Here is a 26,509-nt window from a genome sequence, read left to right as displayed (position 1 = left end):
TGTTCAATAATATACAGTTTACTTGTATTATACGTGATATTTGGGCATTTGACCCTTTGTCTTCATAGTTTCAGTCAATCCAGTTAAAACAAAAAAACTCACACCTCATGTTTTAACTGCGTGATGGTGCCCCACAATGGCGAACTGAAGAACTGCACTTGATAACAACAAAAGAAAACTGAAGAGCGTTACTGTGTGTGACCACCAGGGGGCACCACATTCCATTTACGTGCCCGGAAGTTAACCGTCATTTTGAAGCTGAAGTTCACGTAACCGTCACTTTTAAGTTAGCATTAGCTGGTGCTAAAAGCTCCTCAAACACATTTCCTGTTGGCACTTTTATTCTAAGGGCTCGCTGTTAAGGCAACAGTTTGCGAGTGAAATAATGTAGCAGCTGTGAAGTAATGCCAACCCCAGACGGTAAGATATTTGTAGCGAAGCTATTTTCTGTGTTAGCCGCCTCCGTTAGCTAATTTTAGCTTAGCAGCTACGGTTGACGCGAACTGTTGCAGACCTACCAATCGCTATAATGACGTGTAATTCTTCTTCCTGGGCCAAGGTAGACCTTAAGTAGTGTAATCATGTCCCGCTGTACTAGTTATTTATTTTTTAATGTTAGATTAGCATTGTGCGGCTTCATGGCCATAACTGCGGGCTCCAAAAGGGAAAGTTGTTGATGAAACGACCCTTTCCACCATGCGGCTGTCGAAAAGTAGGATTCTGAAGCCTTTATTACTTAAAAATTACATTTTTGACTTAGGTAAGGTAAAATAGCTGACGCTATGCAGTTAGACATGTGCATTAGTGAATTGGGCATTTTGTGTTTCAGGTTTAGTTGTTTTACTATGAGCTCGCTGTCGGCCCAGCCTCAGGCTTCAAGCTCGTCATGCAGGACGCTTCCTGGAGAGGGTAATCAGGTAATACCGTAAAATCCAGACATCATGTATCTTAAGTTATTACCGGGTCCATCGCTAAGCTGTCGCTCTGTTCCATGTCCAGGTGAAACCAAAAGCCCCTCTGCTGCAGATCCTGCGTGTCGCTGGAGCACAGGAGGATGTCTTCACTCTCAAAGAGGTGTGGTCCCCCATCAAATGTGAATCATGAGGCTAGTTTTGCAGCCCGTGTGCCCAAAAGTGTGCAAACCTTATTCCTTAATCTCTCTTTTTTTAAGTGGTAAAATTAATTCAGTGTCTTTTTAGGGCATATCTTGGTTGCATCGTGTTGTAGGTGTGTCAGCATTCCTTCTGCAGCAGTGATGACTAAGCTGCACTACACATTGCTAAAATATGTGGAATTCCTGTGGCAAGGGATACATGGCTCTTTCAGTATGCAAAAAGCATTCCACCCATGGTCTACAAAATCCTGAGTGTGGTTTTATAAACCAAGAGTGTGTGTTTTTTTTTAATTCTCTTTCACTGAGTTGGTTATGAATTTCAGTGATTCTGTATTTCTGCAGGGGCTTTTATGACCTGTTAAAGGGTTATAAAAGCCCCTGCTTTCCTGGTAGGAACTTTATCAGATAGGATATTACCATCAAATAAATTTTTTTTTCATGTGATGTCCTCTTAAAAAAATTTATTTGCTGGTAATATCCTATCTGATAAAGTTCCTACTGTCTTAATTTAGCATACATCCATATTAATTGGTTCTGGAGGATAAAGTTAACAGCTAGTCCTAGAGGGGCAAGACCAAAGCTGACCTTTACTGCTATTACAAAAACGGTAAAAAAAAAAGTTTTTGTTAGCGGCATATATTTATTAGTTGGGGATTTTATGTGGGGATATGAAGGGAGGAGCCACCAATAATCTCCCCATGTGAAACACTAAGAACTGAACATGTACACAAGTGTTTCTGGTCAGAGTAACTACATATTGGACAAGTAAGGCAGTATAATCATCGGTCTCAGTCTCTATAGCGGCCCAACAGTTAACAAGATGGTGGTTTAAAGATCCAGAAAACATTTACACAAACCTCTATGATGTTTTTGAGAGTGATGTTGGTTTAACTGTGAATGAAAGTTTTAGACACTCAGAGGGGGGGAAAGTTCATCTCACTCAATGCAATGAAAAAAAAAATCACCATGTATCCTCTAACCTGTTTAGGTGATGCACTACCTGGGTCAGTACATCATGGGAAAGCAACTGTATGACAAACAGAGGCAGCACATTGTCCATTGCCAAGATGATCCTTTGGGTGAACTTCTGGAAGTTGAAAGCTTTTCTGTCAAAAATCCGAGGTATTTACCTTTTACTCAAGTACATTTCTTCTAAGCATAAAAATCAATATATTTATTGACAGAAACTAATTCTAAATGATAAATTTTGCAGCCCAGTATATGAAATGCTGAAGAAGTACCTGGTTGTGCTTGGCTGTGGTGGTAAGTGATTACTTTATTTAATGGTTCAAATTGTGTCTATAGTTTTGAATTAGGAACTTGCATTGTTTAGAACTATGTTGTATAAGCATTGGTCACATTTCAATAAATTAAACATTTTATGAATTTCCTGTTTTAATTACGATTTCGAGAGGGTAAGTGTGGGCATAAAGGAACTAATCTTCACGTTGTACTTCAGTTGTGGATGGGGATAAAAACATTTTTGGGGTGCGCTAGAGGTCGGGGATTCCAAAAACAATAAACTCTTAATAGTAAGTCTGTCCAGTTACTTGCTTCTGTGTTTTTAAGTATGGTCGGTCTGGTCCAAAAGCCTCATGAAATTAACATTTTGTAAATAAATAATACAATTTTCTTATGCTGCGGCAGTCTCTCCCATCTTATGGTTTTTGTTGTCTGACCCTTCAGTTTGCATCCATATGTGTGACATACGTGCACATCTAAACTGCCGTTGGTGGAATTTTAAATTGGCATGTTTGATTAATTTGATTGGATGAAGAATGACACAAAATGTGCTAATTGGCCACAAGCGCAGACTGCTGCGCCCGGAGCAGATTCTTTAAGTAACCGGTTAGAGACCAGCATAAAGTCACATTTAAGCCAAAAGTTTAAAAGCAAACACAGTCATCTTGCCGTAATAAAAAAATCTGAATTTAGACTCACACAAAAATAACGATCAGAAATAAAACCAAAATGGAATGGTTTAAAATTATGTCAGAGATGTTTTATGAGAGAACATATGTAATAATTCATACTTTACGTTTACTGTGTCTACAGTCAGCCCCTGCTGACAAGCAGCCACTGCTGTAAATATTGTTTCCTTAAAAAAAAAAAAAAACTAAGTATATTCGAGAGTCATTGCATCATGAGGATGCGGGAATTTACTTTTGGCCCAGAAGAAAAAAAATGTTTTTCAGCTTGTTCTTCAACTTCAGTGAAGAGGCTCCATACTTCAGAAGGGCAGAGTGAGAGAGTGTATGCTGGTATAATTAAAAGGGGGGATGTCCTTTTGTCTGTTACTGTGTCTCATCTGAAATGCAGACGCTGCAGAGAATCTTTCTGTGGGCCGTGAGTGTGTAGAGGGCGGAGTGGAGGATCGTGGTCAGGTAAAGCCGAAACATGGTGCTCAGGAGAAACAGAGACCCCTATTCACCTCACTGCACACAATACTCATAAACGTGACTTAGTTACTCGCAGGCTTCCTGCACAGCTGTATTGAATTATTTATTTTTTACCCCCAAGATAATTTTAAACTATTTCCTTACAAGTTTAGATAAAGTAAAGGGACCTCCTTCTGCTTGTGTGCACTGAGGTGAGTGAGAAACGGTCTGCTGTCTTCGTTGGTGTACCTTTGTACAGAGTGGCACCGTCTCTGTACGACCCCATCCTTGGTTTGGTCTGGTGGTATTTCCAGAAATCTTTGTGGCCCACCAGCTCCACCCAGTGGATGGGGGGGGCAGAGTCACTGTCTCTGTCTGTCTCAGAGTTCTCTTCTCTGCTTCAGTTTGGAGGATCTCAGCTCCTGCTCAGACACAGGCCTAATAGCCCTAAACCTGTTCACCCTCCCACCTCTTTCCTATATACCATTATTCCTGTGCTTCATGAAATCCAGTTAAGATCACTTGTCCTGCTACTTTAGCATAATTATTCTGAAGTCCTTTTATTTCAGCTTTGTGACTCAAAGGGATTCATGGATTTGTAGTTGCTGCATGGTGCCATCAAATTTATGTTGCACTTACATTTGGAAGGGCTTTTTTTTATGGCTTCTCTCTTTCCCTCTTAAAGCTGTGACATTAAACGGCTCTAAACCATACGAACTGTGCAGAAGTTTTCTATCTCACTACGAATTTCCTTTTTCCTTTGTGAGAAAATTTATGTTTTTATTGTTTTTCTGTCCCGTTTCCTTACAAGATTGGACATTTTATATAAATGCAATAAATTCTACAAATGACAAGCAGCGCTACTTAGAGATATTGCTATTTGTATTTTAGTTTTTTTACAATGGCATTTCCATCTTTGTGCTACCAATTATTTCAAATTGGATTTTATGTTCAAGGTACGAGTTAAGCTTTTCCTGGTCTGTACCTAAATCACCCACCTTTCATCTTTTTTTTTACCACCTCCCTCCCCATCTTCGAAGGCCATCTTGAAACGGAGCTGTGAGTCCTCCAAGTATCTAGTTATGGGTCTGTGGTGTCATTTTGGCTTCGTGTTTCTCTCCCCTTTAGATGTGTGAGGATGTGGTCAAAGCAGGAGTGGCGGCTGGAAGCGATGGGCCTCTTCTGCCGACCCCCTCCCAGAGGCGGCCTCGTGATCCAGATGATGGTGAGCAAGCGGCCTGCTGCAGCATCAGAGCACTTAAAGCCGACCCGCTTCACAAAGCATAATTCAACTGTTCCACACTTCCGCAGAGTCTCTTGAAGGCCTGCCGCGCTCGGCCTGCAAACGCCCCAAACTAGACGTCAGTCTCGAAGAGTGGGACCTCTCTGGTCTGCCCTGGTGGTTTCTGGGTAATCTGCGTAATAACTATAGCCGCAGGAGCAACGGCTCCACCGACATCCATACAAACCAAGTAAGAGACCTCATGTTTGTCATAAATATCCAGGAAAGGTTTACTGACATCAGTGTGATTAAAAAAATGTTTTTCTTTATATTAGCTGAAATTGCTTCTAAGTCATTCAAACCTCTCACTATATAAACATATTGAACAATACATTAAGCAAGGGCAACATGTCTAATATTAAGGATAAAATAACTACCTGTTGGAAACTTCCGGCATTGAAAGAATGTAAGAAAATGTGCTTAATGGTAGAAAAATACCAAATGACTTCACAAATAATTATTTGCCAGTAAATCAACACAATTAAACATAAAGCTAAACCTTTCTTCTTTATTTTAATGTTTTGGAAACTGAAGGCTTTCCGTGTTCTGCTCCTCTCACTCTTACAGCCTGAAGGAAATGTCATGTCTTAGAAAACAGTTTCCTTCTTTGTGCTATTTTCTGTTACTTTATTTCTAAAAGTGTCAGTGATACAGAAGATGTTCAGCTTTGAGGCTTCCCTCAGTAACAGCGACACCAAATGCAATTGTCAGTGAGATCTGGTAGAGCTTTATACACGGTGTGTTCACTGATCAGAAAAAACACCAGATTTTCTAGTTTGCTGATCACAGGTCACTATTTCTCATACCAGATCTTATTGTGATGTAAAAGACCTTTAAAACACCAACTGTTCACGTTACATTCTAAAACCTGTTTAAATCTTTCCCATTTGTACTATATTTTGAGACATACGAAGACTTACGAGTTTATTTTGTCCTATATTCATGACAGTATTTCTTTATGTTGGAGAGAAATTCCATGTGGGGGTGGGTGGTAGTCTGACTGATGAATCAGCTGTCTGTTGCACAGGAGGAGGACACAGCCATCGTGTCAGACACGACAGAAGACCTGTGGATTCTGACCGAGGGCGAGAGCGAGCAAGTGAGCGTGGAGATGAAGGAAGCTGCACTGGAAGAGGGAAGCGGAGGAGAAGAAGGTTCTCTTGATGACGATTATGCAGGAGGGAAGGAGGAAAAGTCTGACCGAGAGGTAAGGGCCGATTCTGGACTTCACCAACCCATTCTTCATTTAAGGCTTCATAGGGACCAGTTTGGATGCCCACTGGCGATGTTCAGCTCTAATATATACTCAGCATGTGGCTTTTATGCACATTCTCTACAGATGTTTTCGTCTAGAGTTGTTTGAGCACAAGTGACTGTTTCTCAGTTTGGGAAACCCCAGATAAGAGCACAGGATGGAGGAAAATCTGACGTATTTTACTACATTAACATGAGAATATACAATAGTGTGGTTATGTATCTCGTTTATTTTTAGATGCACGAAGAACCCGATGAAGACTCCCAGTGTCTTAGCGACGACACCGACACAGAGCTCTCCATACAGGTGAGCTTCTCAATGCAGGATCTTTGCTTTTACCCTTGAAGAACTAGACTCAACGTTATGCATGCTTCCTTCTTCAGGACGCGTGGCAGTGCACCGAGTGCAGGAAGTACAACATACCTCTCCAACGGTACTGCGTTCGCTGTTGGGCTCTGCGAAAAAACTGGTACAAGGACGTTCCCCGGCTGGCCCACTCCCTCTCTGTGCCCGACATCCCAGCGTGTAGCTCTCTGACCACCCACGACGAAGAAGACGACAGCGACACGGGCATCGATATCCCAGACTGCAGCAGAACGGTGTCGGACCCCGTCATCCTGCCCTCCCACTCCACCGCCGACCGGCCCATCCCCACCGCGGCCATGGGTAAAGGCAAAGGCCCGCTACCTTCCGGCTTCCACAAGCACGGCCAGCTCTCAGAAGGGGAGAGCCAGGAAAACCTGGAGATGGAGGTCCAAGACGTCCGACCGGAGGCGCTGCTGGAGCCCTGCAAGCTGTGCCGAGTGCGGCCGCGCAACGGCAACATCATCCACGGGCGAACGGCTCACCTGCTTACCTGTTTCCCGTGTGCCCGGAGACTGCATAAGTTCCACGCTCCCTGTCCAGGGTGCGGACAGATCATCCAGAAAGTTATTAAGATATTCATCCTGTAAAGAGCACATGGAGGGATGTGTGGGGTTTGATGCCTCTAGATGTAAACGCAGCACACAGACGCATATAGAAACAGTTAGACACGTTGAGCTTATTCATTCATTCATGAATCCACCAATCACAGCACTTGGTAAATCTGGCTGTTTTTATTTTGCGTCACAAGAGAAGTTTGTAACTAATATTTTCTTTGCTGTCTCATTTAAATGAGGGACAAGACGAGGCATGAGTATTTATTTATTTATTTCTAAATGCTCCCACTGGGGCGGATAATTTGAGGTCTTGTTTGATCTCATGAAGGCTTTTTTAACAGTAAAATAAATCTTCCTAACCTAAACCCCTCAACATTATGCTTTCAGACTTGACGTTTTTTTTTTTTTTTTCTTCTGGACAAATTGGATCGTTTTTGTTTTTTTTCCCAAATTCTCCTTTAGGTTTGTGGTTCAGAGAATATATATATATATATATATATATATATATATATATATATATATATATATATATATATATATATATATATATATATATATATATATATATATATATATATATATATATATATATATATGAGCAGCAGCAGGTTAGCAAGTCTAACACATTTCATTTTGACCAGCTTCAGATGTTAGAAAGCCTCCTTCTAAAACCCATTTAACATGCATTGGCAGCCTTGTAAAAGTGTTTAATTAATTAGATGCTGGCTTGAATCTTGTTTCAGTCGATGGTGCTTTAATACAATGTTTAACTCAAGGATCACAGCTGTAACTTGATGTTCGGTGTTTCCTACCGTTAACCCTCATACCTGCAGTACCCCCCGTCCCCCTTCTCATTTCTTTCACCTCCTTGACTTAAAATAGTTAAAAATTAAAACCAAGTTTGTGTTTAATTTATATTTTGGTGTTTGCGTTGTAAACACCTGATCTGAAGCAGAGACGGTTGCACTTATAATAGCATCCTGGTTTCCTCGTTCTTGAAAAGTAAGTTTGATTTAAGCGTTACACTGCCATGTAATGAATTTTAAGTTTAATTTGTAAATAGATGTTGTCCTGATGGTTCTGGATTTTTTTTTTCTGACCTTGTTGATATTTCTTTTCAGTGTATTTTTATAAAATGCATCCTCCAGTTATTTGCACAACTAAGATTGTGACAGGTTCTCAATGGGTTTGTAGCTAGGCTCTCTGTTGAATGTACCAGATTTTCCATCTGCATTTTCCCCGCTTGCCTTTAATCTTTCTGCCAGTAGGTGGAGAGGGTTGTCGTGTAACTGCTTCCTGCGTAAGCTGTACAGTATCAGTGCAGGCCTGTAATATACGCCTAGTGCATGCTTTTTGCCGTGACTTGAGCCGTGCTGATTAGGTTTGAAGCTTTTAGGAGTTAAACTATGAGCAAAGCATTTATCAGCAACGGTACGCATCAAGACGAGGGACCCCTCTACATGTGGACCCTGTGTGAGGGATTTATTACAGTAGTCATATAGATTCAGGTGCTGACAACTGATCATTTCTGAGAAGATTATAATGTAATCGGACAATGTACAATTTCCTTTTGTTTTTCCTCTGTTACAGAGTTGTGTTTTGTTAAGCAATAAAGGTTTAAAAAGTTCATTGTTGTAGAGTTGACCATCAGTGGGACTACAGCTCTTCTTTCTTGTGTGTGTGTGTGTGTGTTTACTGGGTGAAGAAGAAGCCATTGTATGACAGAGCAGCTGTTGTGTGTCTTCTCCTTTGACTGAGCTCCAGCACCTGCAACTCTTCTCTGCTTACTCACTGTTTCTTTTCTGCTTGCTTGTCCTTAACTTATTTTTGGCCCGTTCTTGAGAAGAGGGGGCAGACACGTCGCCCTGCTCTCTGTCGGCATATAAATACCGCTGCTTCTCAAGCCAAGCAAGTTATTTAGGCGCTCGTTTTGTGGAAAGTCCCCTTTCATGATGTCCTCCATAAAGCCTCGCAAACGCCAAAACTGAACAGTAACTTGCTTTTGAAGTCGCCAGGTTACGTTTCAGTGAGTTTCACGGTTTGATAGGTCCTGTAAAGGATGTGAATCCAAATCTCTCATTACCTGGAAAAGTATTTGCGGTATATTCAAGTGGTGGCAAATATGTGTTGATAATTCTCTCAATTTAATTACTGCTTTGTCCTAATCTATTTTCAAAGCTCCCACATAGTCTTAAAAGTGTGGACACTGGAATTTGTCTTAATACATTTCTTTATACGGCGTTGCAAAAGTATTCATATATGTTGATTTTTGTTCTTCACATTCCATTTTAAAATTAGGATTCTATTTGAGAAACCAACACAAAAGTAGGACATGGTGAAGGAGGAAGGAAACGATACTCGTCTGTCAACATTCTTGATACCTTAAAGTCCCATGGGGTTTATTTGTATTCAGAATCCAGTGCAACTGAATAAGTTGTCTTCAGAGGTTGCCTAGTTTGGGTTCACCTTTGTGTGCATTGATCTCCTTAGAGGTGTTTGTGAAAACCTTTCAGGTTTGTTAGAGGACATTGGAGGAAAAAAAGCAACAATGTGATGAAGTTTAAAGCAGACTTATGCCCGAGAATAATATTCCAGGTTTCACAGAACACTTTTCAAACCACCATCTGCAAATTCAAACGAGTATGGCACAACAGCAAACCTGGCAACACGATGCTGTCCACCTAATTTGCCAAGAGGCAAGCAGTATGATGTCCACGGTAACTGTGGAGGAGATGGGGAGAGCCACAGCTCAGGTGAAATAACCCGTTGATAGGAAAACTAGTGGTTGTGCTCCCCACAAAACTGACTTTTATAGAAGAGTGGCGATAAGAAAACCAGATGAAATGACATTCGCCCAAGTCATGTAGGGGACAAAGTAGACGTGAATGAAGAGGCTCTGTTCCAAAGGGATTAAAACAAATTTTAACTTATTTACATGTAAAACACTGAGTGGTAGAAAACTTGAGCCGCATGAACACCATCCCATCGGTGAAACGTGGCAGTGGCAGTATCAGGCTGTACGGATGCTGATCAGGGATGGAAATTCAGAGGGGGGACAATTCTGGACCAAAAACTCGTCGGAGGCTGCAAAACCCTTGAGCCAGGCACAGAGGTTCTCCGTCAGGCAGGATAACAACCCAAAACACAGCCAGAGCAACAGTGGAGCGGTTTAAAAGCATATTCATGGCCCAGTCAAAGTCCAGACAATCATATAGAGAACATTAATGTTGTAAAATGATAAATTGTGAAAAAGATCAAGGGGTATGAATACTGTTACAAGGCACATTGAGTGGTCTCAACTGTTTATTGGTCTAAAAATCTACTCTGCATACCCAAAACCAGAACCAAACTTCTGTTCCAATTATCAGGAACAAACTCTCAGAAGACCGTAAAAGGGCTGAAACCCTGAGTTTCTTTAAATCAAGGTTAAAAACTTATTTGCTAATAGGTTTTTAGTTTAGTCAGTTCATCTTGTCTTACATCTGCTACTATTCCAGTGCAATGTGCTTTCCTCTGTAACGTTTTCTTTTCTTTTGCTTCCTTTACGTGCAGCACTCTGTCTTGTTAATGAATTGTGCTTTACAAATACACTCGCCTTGCGTTATTTTGTGGGGGAGCCTAAAGTCACAGTGATTTTTCAAAAGATGCTTGAATGCAAATAACGTTGTAGGATTGCGTCCTGCCATATTGTGCGCAGTCGCAGCCCTGAGTGTTGAGTGGAGCGGCCTTGTCTTGCATCTGGTTCAGTGACGGCTCGCCGCTCTGCCCGAGGCATCTGGTGCGTCACCGGGTAAAAGATGAAGAATGCTGTAACACCCCTGGTGACATGGCATCCAGACCTTGGCAGCTCTAGAATGGCACGGCCCAGGGAGTGGTGCCGGGGGTGGTGGGGATCCACATGTTTCCATGGCGACGGTTCCCGCATTTCAGCATCCCAGAATAACCCAACGCGTCGTCTCTTTATCCTTCTACAAACTGGTCTGTGTTAACATCACCTTTTTGTTTCAATGCATCACCTCTTGAGTTTCCTTTCCTTGGAAACAAGGATGTAATTAATTAATAAACGGTGTTCAGGTATTTATACTCACTTCCTGTCTCTCTTTCAACATCGTGCCCCCCCCTCATGCCAGTAAACCTTGTTTGCTTCCCACAAGTCTGTGTGTCTCCAGTTTTCCATCCCAGCTTCCACGCGGGCGCCCGCATTCCCCCTTGTTGTGTCCGACTATTTGGTCGCTGCAGAAACCGGGCCTCTATATTTGTTAGGCGCTGACATGGGAGAAGGTCACCGGAGCCCGAGCTAAACAAAGACAGCAGTTTGGAAGAAGGTGTAAAGATAGTAGGTGTTGATAAAAAAAAGGTGGCGAAAGGATGAGAGAAATGCGACGGAGAGAGAAGAGAAGCGTTTGGATAGAAGTCATGCTGATGGAGCTGTCACTGAAAAGCTGGTAGTAGTTTCCTCACAGCCACGCCATCGAACGTTTACATGTTTTTGCCAGATTACAAGCACCAATGCTGATTCATTTATTGGGATTTTTATGTTATAAGCCGACATAAAGTAGTGCATAGCTGGGAAGTGGAAGGACAACGCTGCACTTTTACAAGGTTCTCGATTAGATACCTGGAAAGTGTGGGTTGGGTTTGAGAAGCAGTGGAATGTATATGCCCTCAGTCGGTATTCTGTTAGGTAACCCTTTGCTGCAGTCGCAGTCCTTCTCTTATGGCTCCCCCAGCTTTGCAGGTCCAGAGACTGCACTGCAAAAAGGGAACTAAAAGTTTCTAGTATATTTTGACTTGATTTGAGCAGCTAAATAGGACTATTTGCCAATGGAATGAGAATTTCTACCCTTAAAAAAAGATAATTAGACATCCTGCACTTGAAATGAGATGATGGAGATGAATTATTCTTATTTTAAGTGCAAAAAACTTATTTGGTTGGCAAATAGTCTGATTTACCAGCTCAAATAAATGACAAAGACACTAATTTCAAGATGATTTTACCTACTTTTAGTTCCCCTTTTGCAGTGTGAAACCTTTGCCCATTCTATGCAGAACAGCTCAAGCTCATTCAGACTGGACTAAGGACACCTGTATATATACATTTTCAACTTTTGCCAGAGATTCTCCATTAGATTGAGTGCTGAGCTTCGCCAATGCCATTCTAACAGAGCTATATGGTTTCAGGTAAACCTCAAGTCTCTCTTCCAAGAGACTTTCTTTCAGGATTGCTCTGTGTTTACAGTAGATCCCTCCATCTTCCCTCCAACCCGGACCAATATCCCCTCAGCATGATGCTGCCACCACTGTGGCGGCGCCGCGTAGTCGTAGTTGTGCTTAAGGTGATGTGAATTGTGAGTTTTCTGCCACATTTAGCATTTTACCTGTAGGTTTGAACTATGACCAAAGCATTTTCTACCATGTGTTTGCTCTTTGTTTTCTTTCAACAATGACTTTCTTTTTGCTACATTCACGTAAAAGCCAGATTTGTAGATTGCAGTTGTCGTTAAAACTGACTCTCCCACATGAGCTGCAGATCTCTGTAGCTCCTCCACAGTTATCATACACCTCATGGCTGACTCTTTTATTACCACTCTCCTTGCCCTGCTTGTTAGCGTAGGTAGTGAGAAATCTCTTGGCACGTTTGCAGATGTTCCTATTTTTTAATGAAGTGAACAATGTGAATTGAAATCCTCATTACTGGGATGTCATTTAATAACCTGACCCTGCTTTAAACCTCTCCAAAACCTCACTCCCGACTATGTTTGTCCACCAATGTTCTCCAAAAAGCTCTGAGGCCTTCACAGAGCAGCTACAATTATACTGAGATTAAATTACACCCAAGTGGATTAAATATACTGATTAGGTGTCACCTAAGGGCAACTGGTTTCAGTTTTATTTTCGCCACACGTCTCAGACTTTCAGCTGTACAAAAATGGAAAGTCCTTCTCTCACAACTTTGTGCCACTTTGTGTTGTTCTATTCCATCACATTCTAATAAAAATACCGTGACATTTTGGGCTGTTTCTTTTTGAACTACAAATGAAAGGTTCAAGACCTAGAAAAACTTGTGTAAGAGACTTTGAATGGGACATATTATGCAAAAGTTTAGCCCTTAAATACATTTTGTTGTGTTCATGGTGTCTTTAGGAATGTGTATGTAGTGTCTCCAGGAGCTGCGCAGATATCTTTCTATTCTTTTTGGGTCATGTTTTTCCAAGCCTTTCAGTTTTCTCCATGTTTTCCGTAATGTTTTTTAAAAACTTACATTACAGTATTTGTTACAGAGCTGCTAAGCTAAGTTGTGGACTTTCAGCTTATCAGTCTTTTGAATCCGCCATTTTGATTTACCTGAGCGATTTTGTTGTCCGAGCTGAAAGATGCTGAAGCCACAAGTGGATAAATCATTGGTTGTTCATTACACTGCTCCTCAGCATACTCCAAAAATGTCCGAACGGAGTGGAGCGCTCTGCGACCTGGAACAGGGTTGGGCGTGAAGTGTCTCCTTTGGATTTAAAGAGACAGCACCAAAACGAGTTGCTCTCAGACGAAGCTCAGAACAGGGGTACAAATGGGTAAATAATCGAGGTATTGAGACCAAAGGATTGTAGTTCCACTTTACATAGACCACTACTGAATGATTTTAACGTGAAAAGGAAGGATTCAAAAGCAGGATGTGTTCCCTTTAAATTATGTCTGAAATAGAACCCACAGGAAGACGTACAGTGAGCTGTAGACCGTGTTAGTGGGAAGCGGGTAATGTACATGGGTAGGGGCCTGTATGTGTAGTGTTTGTCTGTACTGGATCCTCTGGGTGAGAGAGATGCCAGGGAAGGGAAGGGCAGCGGATGGCTCAGGGGCTCAGTCCATTCCTGTGATTTAACATGACACCACTTGCACTAAGACTGCGACAGCTGCATATGCACATGCCGGCCATTCTGTTTGTTGTAGGGGATTACTCTGCGATAAAAGCCCCAGTGAGCTGCAGCGTTGCTGGTCCTGTAGAACTACTGTCCCCCCTCCTCCTCCTCCTCCTCCTCATGCAACTCCTGAACTTTAGAGAGCTTTCTCCAGGCCTCCAGAGCCCCCTGAAAACACAGGTGCGGCACATCTTTCTGAACCGTAATGAATGGGAGTATTCTGCTGACGATCAGGCGGGCAGTAGTAGTGTCATATTGCCGCCAGACGTCGGTCAAGTGGTCCGGCACTGCAGTTTATGTAAGGTTTATTACTCAACAGAAACGCCGCAGTGCCTTATTGTAGGACTGATTCATTCATTTTTTTTAACCAGATAATTCACTTTCATTAAGCTGATGTACTCACTGCCAGTGCCTTGCCATTTTTCATTGTCAAAGTTGTGAAACCACTTCAACGTTAACAGTGGGTAGGGCTGGACGATAATTCAATAACAATATATATATCGATCAATAGACGTATATCGCCGATAGAAAAAAATCGTTCAATAGAAAAACAGTTTTCATTCCTTTTGCATTCTAGCCTATCGTGTAGGTTAATACCACAGTCATTACATCCTCCCAACCAATCACAAACGCAGAACCTGGAACGCTGCGTTACCAAGCTCCGCCCCCTTCAAAGACTTCAGAGAGCACACTTTCTTTTTTCTTTTTTAAAAACTTGCAGTTTTGGTAAAAAGTTGGTTGAATAAAGGGTTGCGGTTTGTAGTCAATGTTTATGTTTCTTTATCTAATAATAGGTCGCTAAGCAACAGCATAAAATGTCCAGGGCTGCACAAATATATGTTTAGAATTTGCTGATAACTATCGATATCGATCAATATGATTTCTAGTTTATTGACATGCTTTTTTTTTCTATATCGTCCAGCGCTAACAGTGTGAAAAGATTTCTAAGGTTCAATGAGGATGTTGTGTTATCATGGCGACGGCAGGGAATTGGTCTCCGAGGCGACAGACCACGGCATCTGTTGCTGTCACTATGGTGACCACAACCTCTAAAATTGCTGCATGAAACCAGTATTCAAGCAAGAATAATGTTTTCCCCAAGCAGCAGAGATGCGATCTGTGTAGTCTCGGCTCAGATATGACACCTGGTGCGTTTTGTTCAGTACCGTATTTTCCATTTTTCTTTTTGTCTCCCTATTCCTGACACAGCTGAGCAAATCTGAGCTTGTTAGATTTACTGACTCCCAGCCTCTTTTTTTATTGTTGGAGAAATATAAGACTTCATTCAGAATTGGCGTTAATTAACCTCAATTTTTGAAGTGGTTGCATTTACTGTGTTGTCTTTCAAAGTAAACATGTCAGGCAAATGAAGACCAATCTCAAAACTGCCCCAGATTAGATCGGATAGGAAGAACCGGTCTCACGTTAATGGGCTGTAGGTCCCAAAGCTTTTGCATCTTCAGCAAACCATGATTTGCTGGCATGCCTGGGCTGATTGTGAAAAACTGTTAAACCAGCAGTAGGACAGATTTAAACGAAAGGACTTTTTTATATGCTGAATTTTATGTTCTAATTGTAATGTGAAACTGTTAATCCCAGCCAATGCCTAATGTCGATGGGTAAAGGTTACTCTATGTTTCACAGTGGTTCGCAATGATTTAAGCAAATGCTGAACAAATGAATGGAAAAGCAGTGAGACGATGACTAGAAAGCCTTCAGTTACATGTAAACATTAGTTCTAGAAGTTGATTTGCTTCTGCAGAAACGTTAAACTAAGTTCCTCCAATCCCCATCAGATCTTCATTTGTGTTGATGTTCAGTGATTGATCCCAATGGTCCGTTATTCAAATCATACATCCACATACCACTCAGAAATCCAAAGGGATAAAGGTATGCTATGGAGGAAATCATTCATATCAAGATAGGTTAAGTGTTGATGGCCTCTCCTAAAGTTACATTTTCCATGCATTAATCCTTCCCTATGATGGACTGGCGACCAGTGTAGGGTGTCCCCTTGGACCGGAGAAGCACCTGCATTACTGCTGAGGCCCCAATCTGTCTATCCATCTCTGACTCCAACTCACCATGACTTGTGAACAACAACCTATTAAACACGAGTTGCTAAACTTTTATAGGCTACTTCTTCTAGTAGCCCTTAAAACTCCTTGTAACCCGTTACAAGGAGTCAGATGTCAGATGTTTTGGAGAAATGTCATTTTAAAACACCCACAAGCTGACGTGAAACATAGGCAAATAAACTTAAAACACCAACAGAGTCAGTGTGAAAATCTGTTATATTCTGAGACCCTTCAAATGAAACTTCTTTGCAGCTAAAAGGAGATTAAAACTCTCTGTTCCCTTGTTCTGTCGCTGGTATCTGATCCCTTCTGGACGGACGTCCTGCTTCATCCACCTTTGATTAACGCTCTTTCTCTGTTGTTGTCTTACTCTCCACTTTCATATCCGAGATTTTCCGACAGCACTCGAATGACGGTTCTCCGGGTCAGCGATGATCTTGAGGCTAACCCGGGGTGAGGAGGACCGCTCCAAACATCCCCCCCGCCCACCTCCCACCCCACCCCACCGTCCTCAGCTGTCCCACAATGTGTCGCTGCTTGTCATGGAGAAGTGGGACAGTGTTGCCAGTGACGGGGCAATCCCTGCAGACGCACACAGTCATGTCAACACACCCTTGTAAACATTTGAGGTTTTTAATAATGAGCTCAACAATTTCAAATTCAACAAATATTTCTGTACAGTTAGTCATAGTATGGAAAAACATAATAGTTAGCACCACTCTGGTGGCAACTATTATGTTGGTGTTTATTCAGTCTGTTGCATGTCAACATCAAAGAGTACATTATACAGAGCCCCTAAATACAGATATAAAGGTAAATATATGTGAAAATGTGTTTTTAAATTATTTATCCATTTATTTGATAAGAAGAAAAAAAATGATTAAATTATTCAATTCACTAATATCCCAGTTCTTAATCTAGTTTTTATAAACGTATATGATAAGACACAGGGGTCAAGTTCTACTCGCAACTCTTCAAATAGGGGAAGAGAAGTGAAGATGCCATTCACGTAAGCCAGATATACGTTTATCGTTATTAATTGGGCAATGGCTTTAAGAAAAGAGCTCACAGTCCTCCAAAGGGAACCATTTGAGTTATAGAGATAATGAAAATAACACCATCTTGTGTGAACATTATAAAAATTTAGATTAAAAAGTGAAAAAGGTGAAAAGGCATCTCCATAAATCGACTTTTGATGCCTTTGTAATATGGAGGTGCTAAACATCTTTTGCGCATTACTGTATTAGGAAACAAAATGAAAGCTGAATCTGCTCGGCTCACTGCCCAGGGTGTCACAGGCTGAGGAAGGCCTAGAACACTATAGGGGAAATAGTTAGCAGTTTTCTTTTGCTTATATGCATGTCTTGGAAATGGGAAATTTGCACATCTTGTGTTGCAAAGGGCAAAAACAAGAACAACAAAAAAATGTTGTGGCATGCTGGTTAATGATGCTGACGTGGGTGTCTGACTCACAATGCTAAATGAAACATTTTTTTTTTAATTTCTATTATTTTAACATGCTTCAAAGTTGTTAAGAATGATCAAAAGCCAGACCTGCGTCACCCTTGTTTGGAGTAAATTGTGTTTCAGTATTTTAAATATAGCACCATTTAGAAAATCGGCTGAATAAAGACAAAGATCTGCCGACAAAATCTGTGATCAGAACAATGGTTAAACATTTCTAATCAACCGTAGGCAAGGGATGCGAGGCTGGATGAGGGGTTATGTTTATTCTACTACCTCAGTGGAAGTTGGTAAGAGAGGTAAAAAATCTCCCACTTTTCCAATTATTTATTGAAACACTGTAATGAAAATAAACTTTGTTCACGACTTTTTACACATCTTTACCAGGTGCGTAACAAATATGGGGGGGAGCTGTATTCATTCAGTGAGCGATCTTAGTCAGTTTTCTTTTCTGAGCAGCATTTTAAGGACTCAGTTTATGCTCAGCGGGGAATTGTTTCTGTGTCCGACGCTCCAACACACACACACACACACACACACACACACACGAACACACACACACACACAAGCACACACACACACGTGTTTTAAAGTTTTGCTGACAATGGGTGACAGAGGGTTTATGAGTGACTCTGACACACTGCGGACCCCCTCCCTTCTTCCCCCCTGAGTCCAACACAGGCGTCTTTGTGCTCCCTCCACCATCAGTGAAGATCCATCACAGACTAACCTGACAGCCAACGGCAGGCCTCTGCCAAGCTCCAGCTGCACGCTCTCTGCTTCAACCCTGAACCCAAAACCTCCACTGTACACACCGAACATCCTGCCAGCTCGAGTTATACCCCCGCCTGAGCTGAAACAATGCATTTGTCGTTTCAACCGCTGAAATACTTTTGCTTGTTGTATTTTGCCTTAACATTTGCTAGATCGAGAATATACAGGAATGGATCAAGAAGGGGAAATGTCCTTACTGTGATTGACGTTGGCAGTTCTAGACCAAATTTACAGAGGATGGGGGGGGGGGGGGTGGGGCAGGGGGGGCCAGTGTCTTTTCATGGGGCAAAGAAGAAAAGAATAATAATATAAAAAAGATGGCAATATTTTATCACTTATGTGAGCCTGGGCCACTTGCGGCTCAGGAGCTGCAGGTTGATCTCGTGGATGAAAACTGTGATCCTATCTCAATACAGCTAAAGCTAAAAGTGCAACACCCTAATTTTTAAGTGATTGTTAAAGTGAAACTGTAAATTAAATTGGTTGATGGGAACCATTTGTTACGGTTAGTTCATACCATAAGAAATGGATTTGGTATCGTGTCTTCAGTACAGAGGCCAAAACAGGAGCCAGGACTAATTCTGCAGGGGCACAGGCCCCTGTTGGCCCCTGTCTAGGACCGCCCATGGTGACTGATCTATATATAATAAATATATAATAAATATATAACAGTCGTCGTTAATGTGTTTTGTAATAATGTGGCCTGCAACAATGTTTAAGAAATATACCTTTTTGTTCAAACTTCAGTTTTTCCCAGACAGAACAAAGTTTATAATTGTAATACATATTAAAAAGCTGAAATTTTAGATTAAAAAAAAAAACTATTAACTATGGCATGACACTTTCTTATCTCACCCTAACTTTTAGCAGCACTTTGTTTGGAAACCTGTGAGACCGTTGTAGCGGTTTTGAAAGCGTCCCCATTCTCGCCTGATATAGGATTCCAGCTGCTCAAGAGGTCAGAGGCTCATTTGTCCTATTTGTCGTTACATAATGCGTTGGATGTTTTCTAGGTTTGGACTGCAGGGAGGTCATACTAGCGACTGCAACCCTGTCTTGAAATCTGAGGAATGGACTTTGGCATTCACTTGCTAGAAATAAGCGTACATACATATGTGCTCAAGATGTAATTTCAAAAACTGCTGGATGGTCTGTCTAGTTTTGAATCAGGAAGATACAAAGTCTGGCATTGTCAAAATCAGTTTTTAATTTTACGTGGGATGGTAATGGGGTGCTATGAAGCACAGCCTCTCAGCTGTGCAGATTTCTTTGAGAGGTTTCCATGTCCTTCTTGCACATACATGCATTTATTCCGGTTTTCTCTCACACTCCAAAGAGATGTTTGTTAGAGGAATCAGTGATTGTAAATTCACTTTCAGTTTGTAGGTACTTATCACTCCTGTCCTTTGATTAGCGATACATTATTTTCCTTTATTGTTAGATCTAATAATAATAATAATAATAACTTATTGTTTTTAATAGTGTTGCAGTTTAAGACGTTTGCAGTTTGTGTGCCTCTCTGACAGAGCAGAGTGGTAAACCTACAGAGGAAATAAATAAATATAACTTTGGAAAGAAACGGAACAGATGCTGGATTTTCTTTTTCAAATTAAAAAAAGGCACTTTTTAAAACATTTTCTACAACTAATTGTTTTGTAAATGTTTGCATAAATCTCATTTGCCTCTATTTTGAAAATGTATTCTCATATTTGGTGTACTGTTGATTCTTAGGTAAAAATGCATCATTCATGATATTGCAGTGTCAGAAACTTTAGATTCATGCACAACTGTTGTGCCATTTGAACAAAAAAAAAAAAAAAGAAGAATAAAATACTATCAAGTTTTAGAGAAAGGAGAGAAATTGACTCAATAACCCTGTGATAAATCCAACAGTCAATACGCCACTGTTCAGTTTCCTGTTAACTATAAGTGTTACAGTGATAAATCTCTGATAGCGAAACAGGATACGCAGGGATGTAGCACATCTTAAAAGTCCCCTTGTCATTCCCTGCTGCTTCTCCGCTGATGGAAGTGTGTGTTTTGGCCATGCTTCCTTGCTAGCGGAAGCCAGTCAAAATTAGCTGCTGAGCTATGAGGGTGAGACGCGTCCTGGGTGGATTAACACCCCCCTGGCGAAGCTAAAACTACGACTGACTGGAAGGGGTCAGGACGGCCAAAGCCGTTTCTCCCTGCACGGTGGTCTCAATATTGCCCCTTGATTTCAAAGAGCAAAAGGAGCCAGAGTCATCTTGGTGCTAATCTCACTGCGCTGTTCATGCCTGCCCAGACCTGTCATGTACAGAGCTCAGAAGTCCCACTTGCGTCACGCTGCGCAGTCATCTTGTCAGGAATACAAGTGAACGTAAAAACCCGGCAACAATGGAATAAGCTTCAAAGGTATAGTTCAGGATCTTTGAAGTGAGGTGCTGCTCAAAGGCTGGAAGCAGCTTGTATCTTACCTGCAGTACAGCTCTCAAAACCCTGAGCTCGAAAACGAATGGCTCACACAAGAGGGGCCAAATTGAAACTCTACCATCTTAAAATACTAATCTCGATGATGTCAGAGTAGTTTATCCAAGTGCTGTTTTAAAAACCTTCAAACATTTATCATGTTCGTAATGCAAAGGTTGCTTACACAGAAGCAGATTTTTGGAAAATTGAGACAGGAGGCAGCAATTAACACTGACAACAGAAGATGTAAATTAGTTCCAGTTAGACTAACTACCGATAAAACCACGCTCACTTAAACAACTATTATATTATTGCTTTATTCTGACACAGTTTTACTTTCAAACAGTTACTCTAACCAGATTTCTTTATACATGTTTCACTCCAAACACACAAATGGCGATCAGTGGAGTTGCACCACTTCCAACCTCCATTATCTCTGCAAACAATCATTGCTTTCTCTGTACATAACCACCCAATGCAAGGAGGAAGACAACTGTAAGCTTTATAAGATGACAGTCTCTTAAACCAGCATGACCTTTTTGTTTTAAGATGTCCGAAGTCTGCCTTTGCCCCTCTCAAACTACCCGTTAGCTTCAGCCTGCGGGGCCAAAATATCTGAATGGTTTACATCAGGCCTTGTTCAAACATTACAACTGGTCATTATCTCATGCTTAACTCTCTAGGTGACATGGTGGTTTATGGGATGGCTATTTTTTTTATCCTTTTAAAGACATATTCAGATTAGGTGGATGTTCACACAGATTCTAAAGATTAAGATTAGTACAGAACACCACATGTAATTCCAGTTGAAGCGACTAACGACTAGAAAAATAAGGTCAGATAAAAATAAATAAAATAGTGTTCAACAAAACCCTAATAACATTTTTGGTTTTTACAACACATTAAACTGTCACAACTATCAGACGGTGATTTACACAGAGTCTGATGATTCTGCCATCAGCCTCTTGTCCTGCAGCTCCACCACGGAACCTCCTCCTTGAAGAAGGTCAACACCAACAAGGCTGTAAGTCCAGACGTGGTGCCAGGTTGGACGCTTAAATCTTGTGCGGACCAGCTAGCAGGAGTATTTCTGGACATCTTGAACCTCTCCCTGCAGCTCTCAATGGTTCCTGCCAGCTTGCAATCATTCGTTACCGTGCCAGTCCCCCCCCCAAAAAAAACCCCACCATCACCTGCCTCAATGATTATGGTCCTGTTGCTTTGACACCCATCATCCTGAAGTGCTTTGAGAGGATCCTGCTACAGTACATCAAGGACGCCATCCCTGCTGGCCTGGACAGCCTGCAGTTTGCCTACAGGCAGAATCGCTCCATAGAGGACGCTGTCTCGTTAGCACTGCACTCAGCTCTGACTCATCTGCAGCATCCCAACATCTATGTAAGGATGCTCTTCATGGACTTCAGCTCAGCCTTCAACGCCGTGCTACCAGACATGCTGGCTCTGAAGCTCCAAAACATGGGATTATCCACACCTCTCTGCTTCTGGTTCAGTGACTTCCTCACCAAGAGACCCCAGGTGGTGAGAAGAGGGCATAAGCACATCTGATGCACTGATCCTAAACACAGGAACGCCGCAGGGATGTGTCCTTAGCCCAGTCCTCTTCACCCATTTCACTTAGGACTGTTCTGCTGTCCACCCCACAAACACAGTGGTGAAGTTTGCGAACATACTTCACCACTGTGAAGAAACTTAGGTTCCTGGGCATTCACATCTCCTCAGACCTTTCCTGGACTGTGAACCTGGTGGAGAATGCCCAACAAAGACTGTTCTTTCTCAGGAAACTGAAAAGGCCGGGACTTTCCACCAAACTGCTAAAAAACTTCTATAAAGCTACCATAGAAAGTGTGGAATGGGAGCTGCACAGTGGAGGAGAGGAAGGATTTAGCACAGGTGGTGAGAACAACGCAGGGGATTGTGGGATGTCCACAGGATTTGGACTCAGTTTATGCAGAACAAGTCCAGAGAAGGGCCAGATGCATCTCCACTGATTCCACCCACCCAGACAATCCGCTGTTTTCTCATCTCCCATCAGGTAACGCTTCAGAAGCATCAAATCCAGAACTAATAAACTCAGAAACAGCTTCTTTCCAAGAGCTGTGAAGGCTATTGTCCCCTGCTGAGAAGTTTGAGGTCGATTGTGTTACAATCACACTACTTTCATTGCATGTTTGGACTCTCTTATTCTCAGGAATATTAAATTGCACATTTCTGTAAATGAAGCCTCACTGCACAAAAATTACCTCATTACTTGAGATTCATGAAGGAGGGACTGATCTATGTAACATGGCTCATATCAATTGCAAAGGGAATGATATCAGAGCTCTCGAACTCTGATACGAACTCTCATGTGCTAATGTCTGGAGAACCCCCCCCCACCCCCCCCCAAAAAAAAACCCCAAACAAAAACAAAACTGATGTGTCTGTGCATCATGTTATTTGTATGTATCCTAAGCCGGTGTTTGCTTCAAAGGTAATTTCACTGTGGTAATACATGGTGACAATAAAGGATTCTTGATTCATAATTATTATTTGGGACTTTAAGCAGTGCGCTGCCAGTGAGCCTTCTGTGGGAAACAAATATTGGAAACAATGCATGTAAAGCATTTGACATCAGGGAAACTACAGAATTAAAAAGTAAAACACTGTAATAGCTAATAAAAAGCTTTGTTTGTTTGCCTTTCACACCACTTTATCTTTAATTCAAATCATTTCTCTGAATGGAAATATTTTCGTTCTCGGGGCGTTTCTCACAGGAAGATCACTGGTAATTGGAAATCCACCAATTTCCCTTGCCTATGCAAATAATCACCAGTTTGTGTGTACATTACTTCCCAATGCAAAGGTGACAACGTTCGTAAAGCAACGTTTCCATACACTGACTTTATACCCTAGATGTGTGCTTTTGTCACACTTAACTGTTCTCTTCAGCCCTGAACTATTCAACTATTCAATTTTCAATTCAATTTTATTTATATAGCACCAATTCATGAAACATGTCATCTCAAGGCACTTTACAAAGTCAAATTCAATCATACTATACAGATTGGGTCAGATTATACAGATTGGTCAAACATTTCCAATATAAGGGAACTAATCTGGATTTATACAAAAGGAAGAGGCCAAAAGAGTTGTTTTGTGCAGGTAAGATGTTAACTGTTTACAACCTTTTCATGAACCTCATCTTAAAGGCTCTCTCCCTTTGCCGTGGCCACGTTTACACACTCACCCAGCTGATCACTATGAACCTGACTTTGCCTCCGTGACCTAGTTTTGACTAAACAACAATCTCCGGTCACAAACATCTTCTCGTCACCACATATTATTCGATCCTGGTCGAGGTGACAGCTGGCTCAAGACTCTTCCGACCACACCGCCACCCCTGCCCCCGCGGCTAAACCTCTTCTGCAGCGCGTCATGGAGGAGAACGCGAGTCTGGGATTAGCTTATTAAGACCGACGTCTTTGATCTGAGGTTATCTTTTCCATTTCCACAGCAACCCGATCGTACCGTCGCTTCTTGACACACAAGCGAGCGTGTGCTCAAACCCGCGCACCGAAACACATGAATGGGCCCTAAAGCCCTAGAGAGCACGGGCCCAACAGAGATGTGAAGTGTAGATGTGCAGCAACAGCTAACCATCGTGTCAGGTTTCTGGGGGCTCGTGCTAAATTTAACCCTGTGATCCTGCAGAAGGCAGAGGGGTTTAAATGCCAGCCTACAGTTGCTCCACACCAGTTGTTCACCACACGTCTTCCACTCATCGCAAACCCCGGGCCAAGAGGAAGACAGGCAGGCGCTCGCACGCGTACAGTCCAGCACACGTCCCAGAGGCAGGATCGAAGAGCGCTCGCCAAGGAGCAGCCACAAGCGAAGACGGGATCAGTGCCCCTTCACGTCCAGAGCACAACACGGGCCAACATGGAGCTCTTTGAGACCAACCCTTACTTCTTTCCCGACCAGCGCTTCTATGAAGGAGGGGACAGCTACTTTCCCTCTCGCCTGCCTGGGACGTACGACCAAGCTGGTTACCAAGACAGAAACTCCATGATGGGCTTGTGCGGGAGTCTTGCCGGAGGTGCCAGCGTCGGGGTGGCAAGCACCGAGGATAAAACGTCACCCTCCAGCCTCTCACCTCATTCTGAACCCCACTGCCCCGGTCAGTGCTTGCCCTGGGCCTGTAAGCTGTGCAAAAGGAAGACCGTGACCATGGATCGGCGGCGAGCGGCAACGCTGAGGGAGAAGAGACGCTTGAAGAAGGTGAACGAGGCCTTCGACGCCCTGAAGAGGAGCACCTTGATGAACCCCAACCAGAGGCTGCCCAAGGTCGAGATCCTGCGGAGTGCCATCCAGTACATCGAGAGGCTACAAGCTCTGGTGTCCTCTCTCAACCAGCAGGACAGCGAGACGGGACAGCAGGGACTCCACTATCGACCCGCCCCGAACCAGCCCAGAGTGAGTACAACGGGAGCGGGATGAAGAAGAAGAGCCGAGGTGACAGGCAGATCCAAAGCAACAGAAAAAAAAAAAAAACGGAGCAAGCTCTAGATTAAAACAAGCCGAGGAGTTGTTGGGAACTGAGAATAAATAAATAATAGATGTTCTTGTTGAGATAATTATTTAGGTTTATGTTTTTTTTCTAAATGAAAAATATAAAAAAAACAGGTGTATGGTTTAGTTCCTGAATATACACTTTTCAAGGTGTTAAGTGTGCAAGAAACCCAGAAAACTGTTGCACTGGGCCGTAGGCTGTTTTTTTTGTGCAATTTTGCATATGTGACTGACAGCAGCTTCTGCATATGTGTGTCTTTGTGCTAACAGGTGTCGTCGTCCAGCGAGCCCAGTTCGGGCAGCACGTGCTGCAGCAGCCCCGAGTGGAGCAGCACCCCGGAGCAATGTCCGCCGAGCTACAGCGGTGAGGGTGAGCCCAGCTCAAAACTCCTCCTCACTGGATGCAAACAGATTTGTGCTTTGCCAACAGTACTGACCGTGTCATTTGGTCGTTCTCTCGGTCTTTCCCTGCAGACCTGCTGAGTGTCGCTGAATCTCCTGAGCAGGGGAACATGCAGGCCTTAACTTCCATTGTGGACAGCATCTCTGCTTCTGACGGAGCCGTGGCCTTTCCTGTAGACATTCCCAAATAGACCCCTCAAAACAGCAGGATCACAGATGAAAATACCCAGAGATCCATAAATAATAATAGTAATAATAAAAAGTGATAATTGGTGATGCTGTTGACATTTTTAGTGAATCTACTGATTTGAGTGTTGAGTCTTGTGCACACTATCAAAATTTATGATTAATTAAGATTTGCAACTCTGCTGATTCAAGAGTCTACTGGCTAAACTGAATTCCTCCTTTCACAATGAGGCCTTATTCCCTGTATTACTTGCCTTATCATGTGGTCCAGTCCTGTTTTGTCAGAGCGACAGATGTTCAGTCTAACTTGAGATTCATAGATTTTGTTGCATGAACCCAAAAAAAAAAATCCTGATTGAATATCTGTTAAACCTTCCTCCAGACTCACAGATGAATTGTATTGTTCTAACTTAATTTAAGTTTTTCCTCCTGATTTTTGATTCTTTTCGTGTGAGTTAAATGCTTAAAAATACCATAAGTTTATTTGTGGGGCCAATGTGTACCGTGGCAGTTTTGACCAAGATCTGCTTAATTTAAACAGGTTATGAATGCTTTCGTTGTAAATACGTTCCCTTTTTTTACAGAGTGGTTTTGCCATTTTATTTTTTATCTTTGCTAACTTATTTTTTGACTTTTATAACTAAGATTGTTGTGTATTTGTAGATGTTGTGAAAAGTGATATTGTTCTGTTTTAATTCTTGGAATAAAGACGATTTTCAATA

The 26,509-nt window shown here is 42.1% G+C and overlaps 2 protein-coding genes across 4 annotated transcripts; both read left to right on the top strand.

Annotated features, from left to right (window-relative positions):
- The first annotated feature begins 240 nt into the window (after window positions 1–240).
- Window positions 241–7,360, top strand: mdm4 (MDM4 regulator of p53). 2 transcript variants are annotated; one of them, XM_012874891.3, is made up of 11 exons: window positions 241–420; window positions 830–917; window positions 1,000–1,074; window positions 2,103–2,236; window positions 2,328–2,377; window positions 3,434–3,498; window positions 4,621–4,717; window positions 4,804–4,964; window positions 5,802–5,981; window positions 6,267–6,335; window positions 6,413–7,360. In XM_012874891.3, exons 2-11 carry the CDS (start codon window positions 846–848, stop codon window positions 6,980–6,982), a joined length of 1,473 nt encoding a protein of 490 aa, XP_012730345.1. In that variant the 5' UTR covers window positions 241–420; window positions 830–845; the 3' UTR covers window positions 6,983–7,360. The 2 variants fall into 2 exon arrangements, with proteins under 2 accessions (XP_012730345.1, XP_012730344.1); XM_012874890.3 differs by having other exon boundaries at window positions 5,787–5,981.
- A 17,009-nt stretch (window positions 7,361–24,369) lies between these two features.
- myog (myogenin) lies at window positions 24,370–26,509 on the top strand. 2 transcript variants are annotated; one of them, XM_012874873.3, is made up of 3 exons: window positions 24,370–25,103; window positions 25,470–25,569; window positions 25,674–26,509. In XM_012874873.3, the coding sequence occupies exons 1-3, from the start codon at window positions 24,570–24,572 to the stop codon at window positions 25,790–25,792; spliced, it is 753 nt and encodes a 250-aa protein (XP_012730327.2). In that variant the 5' UTR covers window positions 24,370–24,569; the 3' UTR covers window positions 25,793–26,509. The 2 variants fall into 2 exon arrangements, with proteins under 2 accessions (XP_012730327.2, XP_012730328.2); XM_012874874.3 differs by having other exon boundaries at window positions 24,476–25,103; window positions 25,470–25,563.

Source organism: Fundulus heteroclitus, chromosome 20, assembly GCF_011125445.2.
Source record: "Fundulus heteroclitus isolate FHET01 chromosome 20, MU-UCD_Fhet_4.1, whole genome shotgun sequence".
Classification (NCBI taxonomy): Eukaryota; Metazoa; Chordata; class Actinopteri; order Cyprinodontiformes; family Fundulidae; genus Fundulus; species Fundulus heteroclitus.
Note: the sequence above shows the minus strand (reverse complement) of the source record. Positions and strands in the feature narration are given on the sequence as shown.

Coding starts and splice junctions, on each gene's coding strand:
- mdm4 (XM_012874890.3), top strand. CDS start 846: ATGAGCTCGCTGTCGGCCCAGCCTCAGGCTTCAAGCTCGTCATGCAGG. Junction 2,378..3,433: donor GGTTGTGCTTGGCTGTGGTG/GTAAGTGATTAC, acceptor TCTGAAATGCAG/ACGCTGCAGAGAATCTTTCT. Junction 4,718..4,803: donor GCCTCGTGATCCAGATGATG/GTGAGCAAGCGG, acceptor ACACTTCCGCAG/AGTCTCTTGAAGGCCTGCCG.
- myog (XM_012874873.3), top strand. CDS start 24,570: ATGGAGCTCTTTGAGACCAACCCTTACTTCTTTCCCGACCAGCGCTTC. Junction 25,104..25,469: donor CCGCCCCGAACCAGCCCAGA/GTGAGTACAACG, acceptor TTGTGCTAACAG/GTGTCGTCGTCCAGCGAGCC. Junction 25,570..25,673: donor GCCGAGCTACAGCGGTGAGG/GTGAGCCCAGCT, acceptor CTTTCCCTGCAG/ACCTGCTGAGTGTCGCTGAA.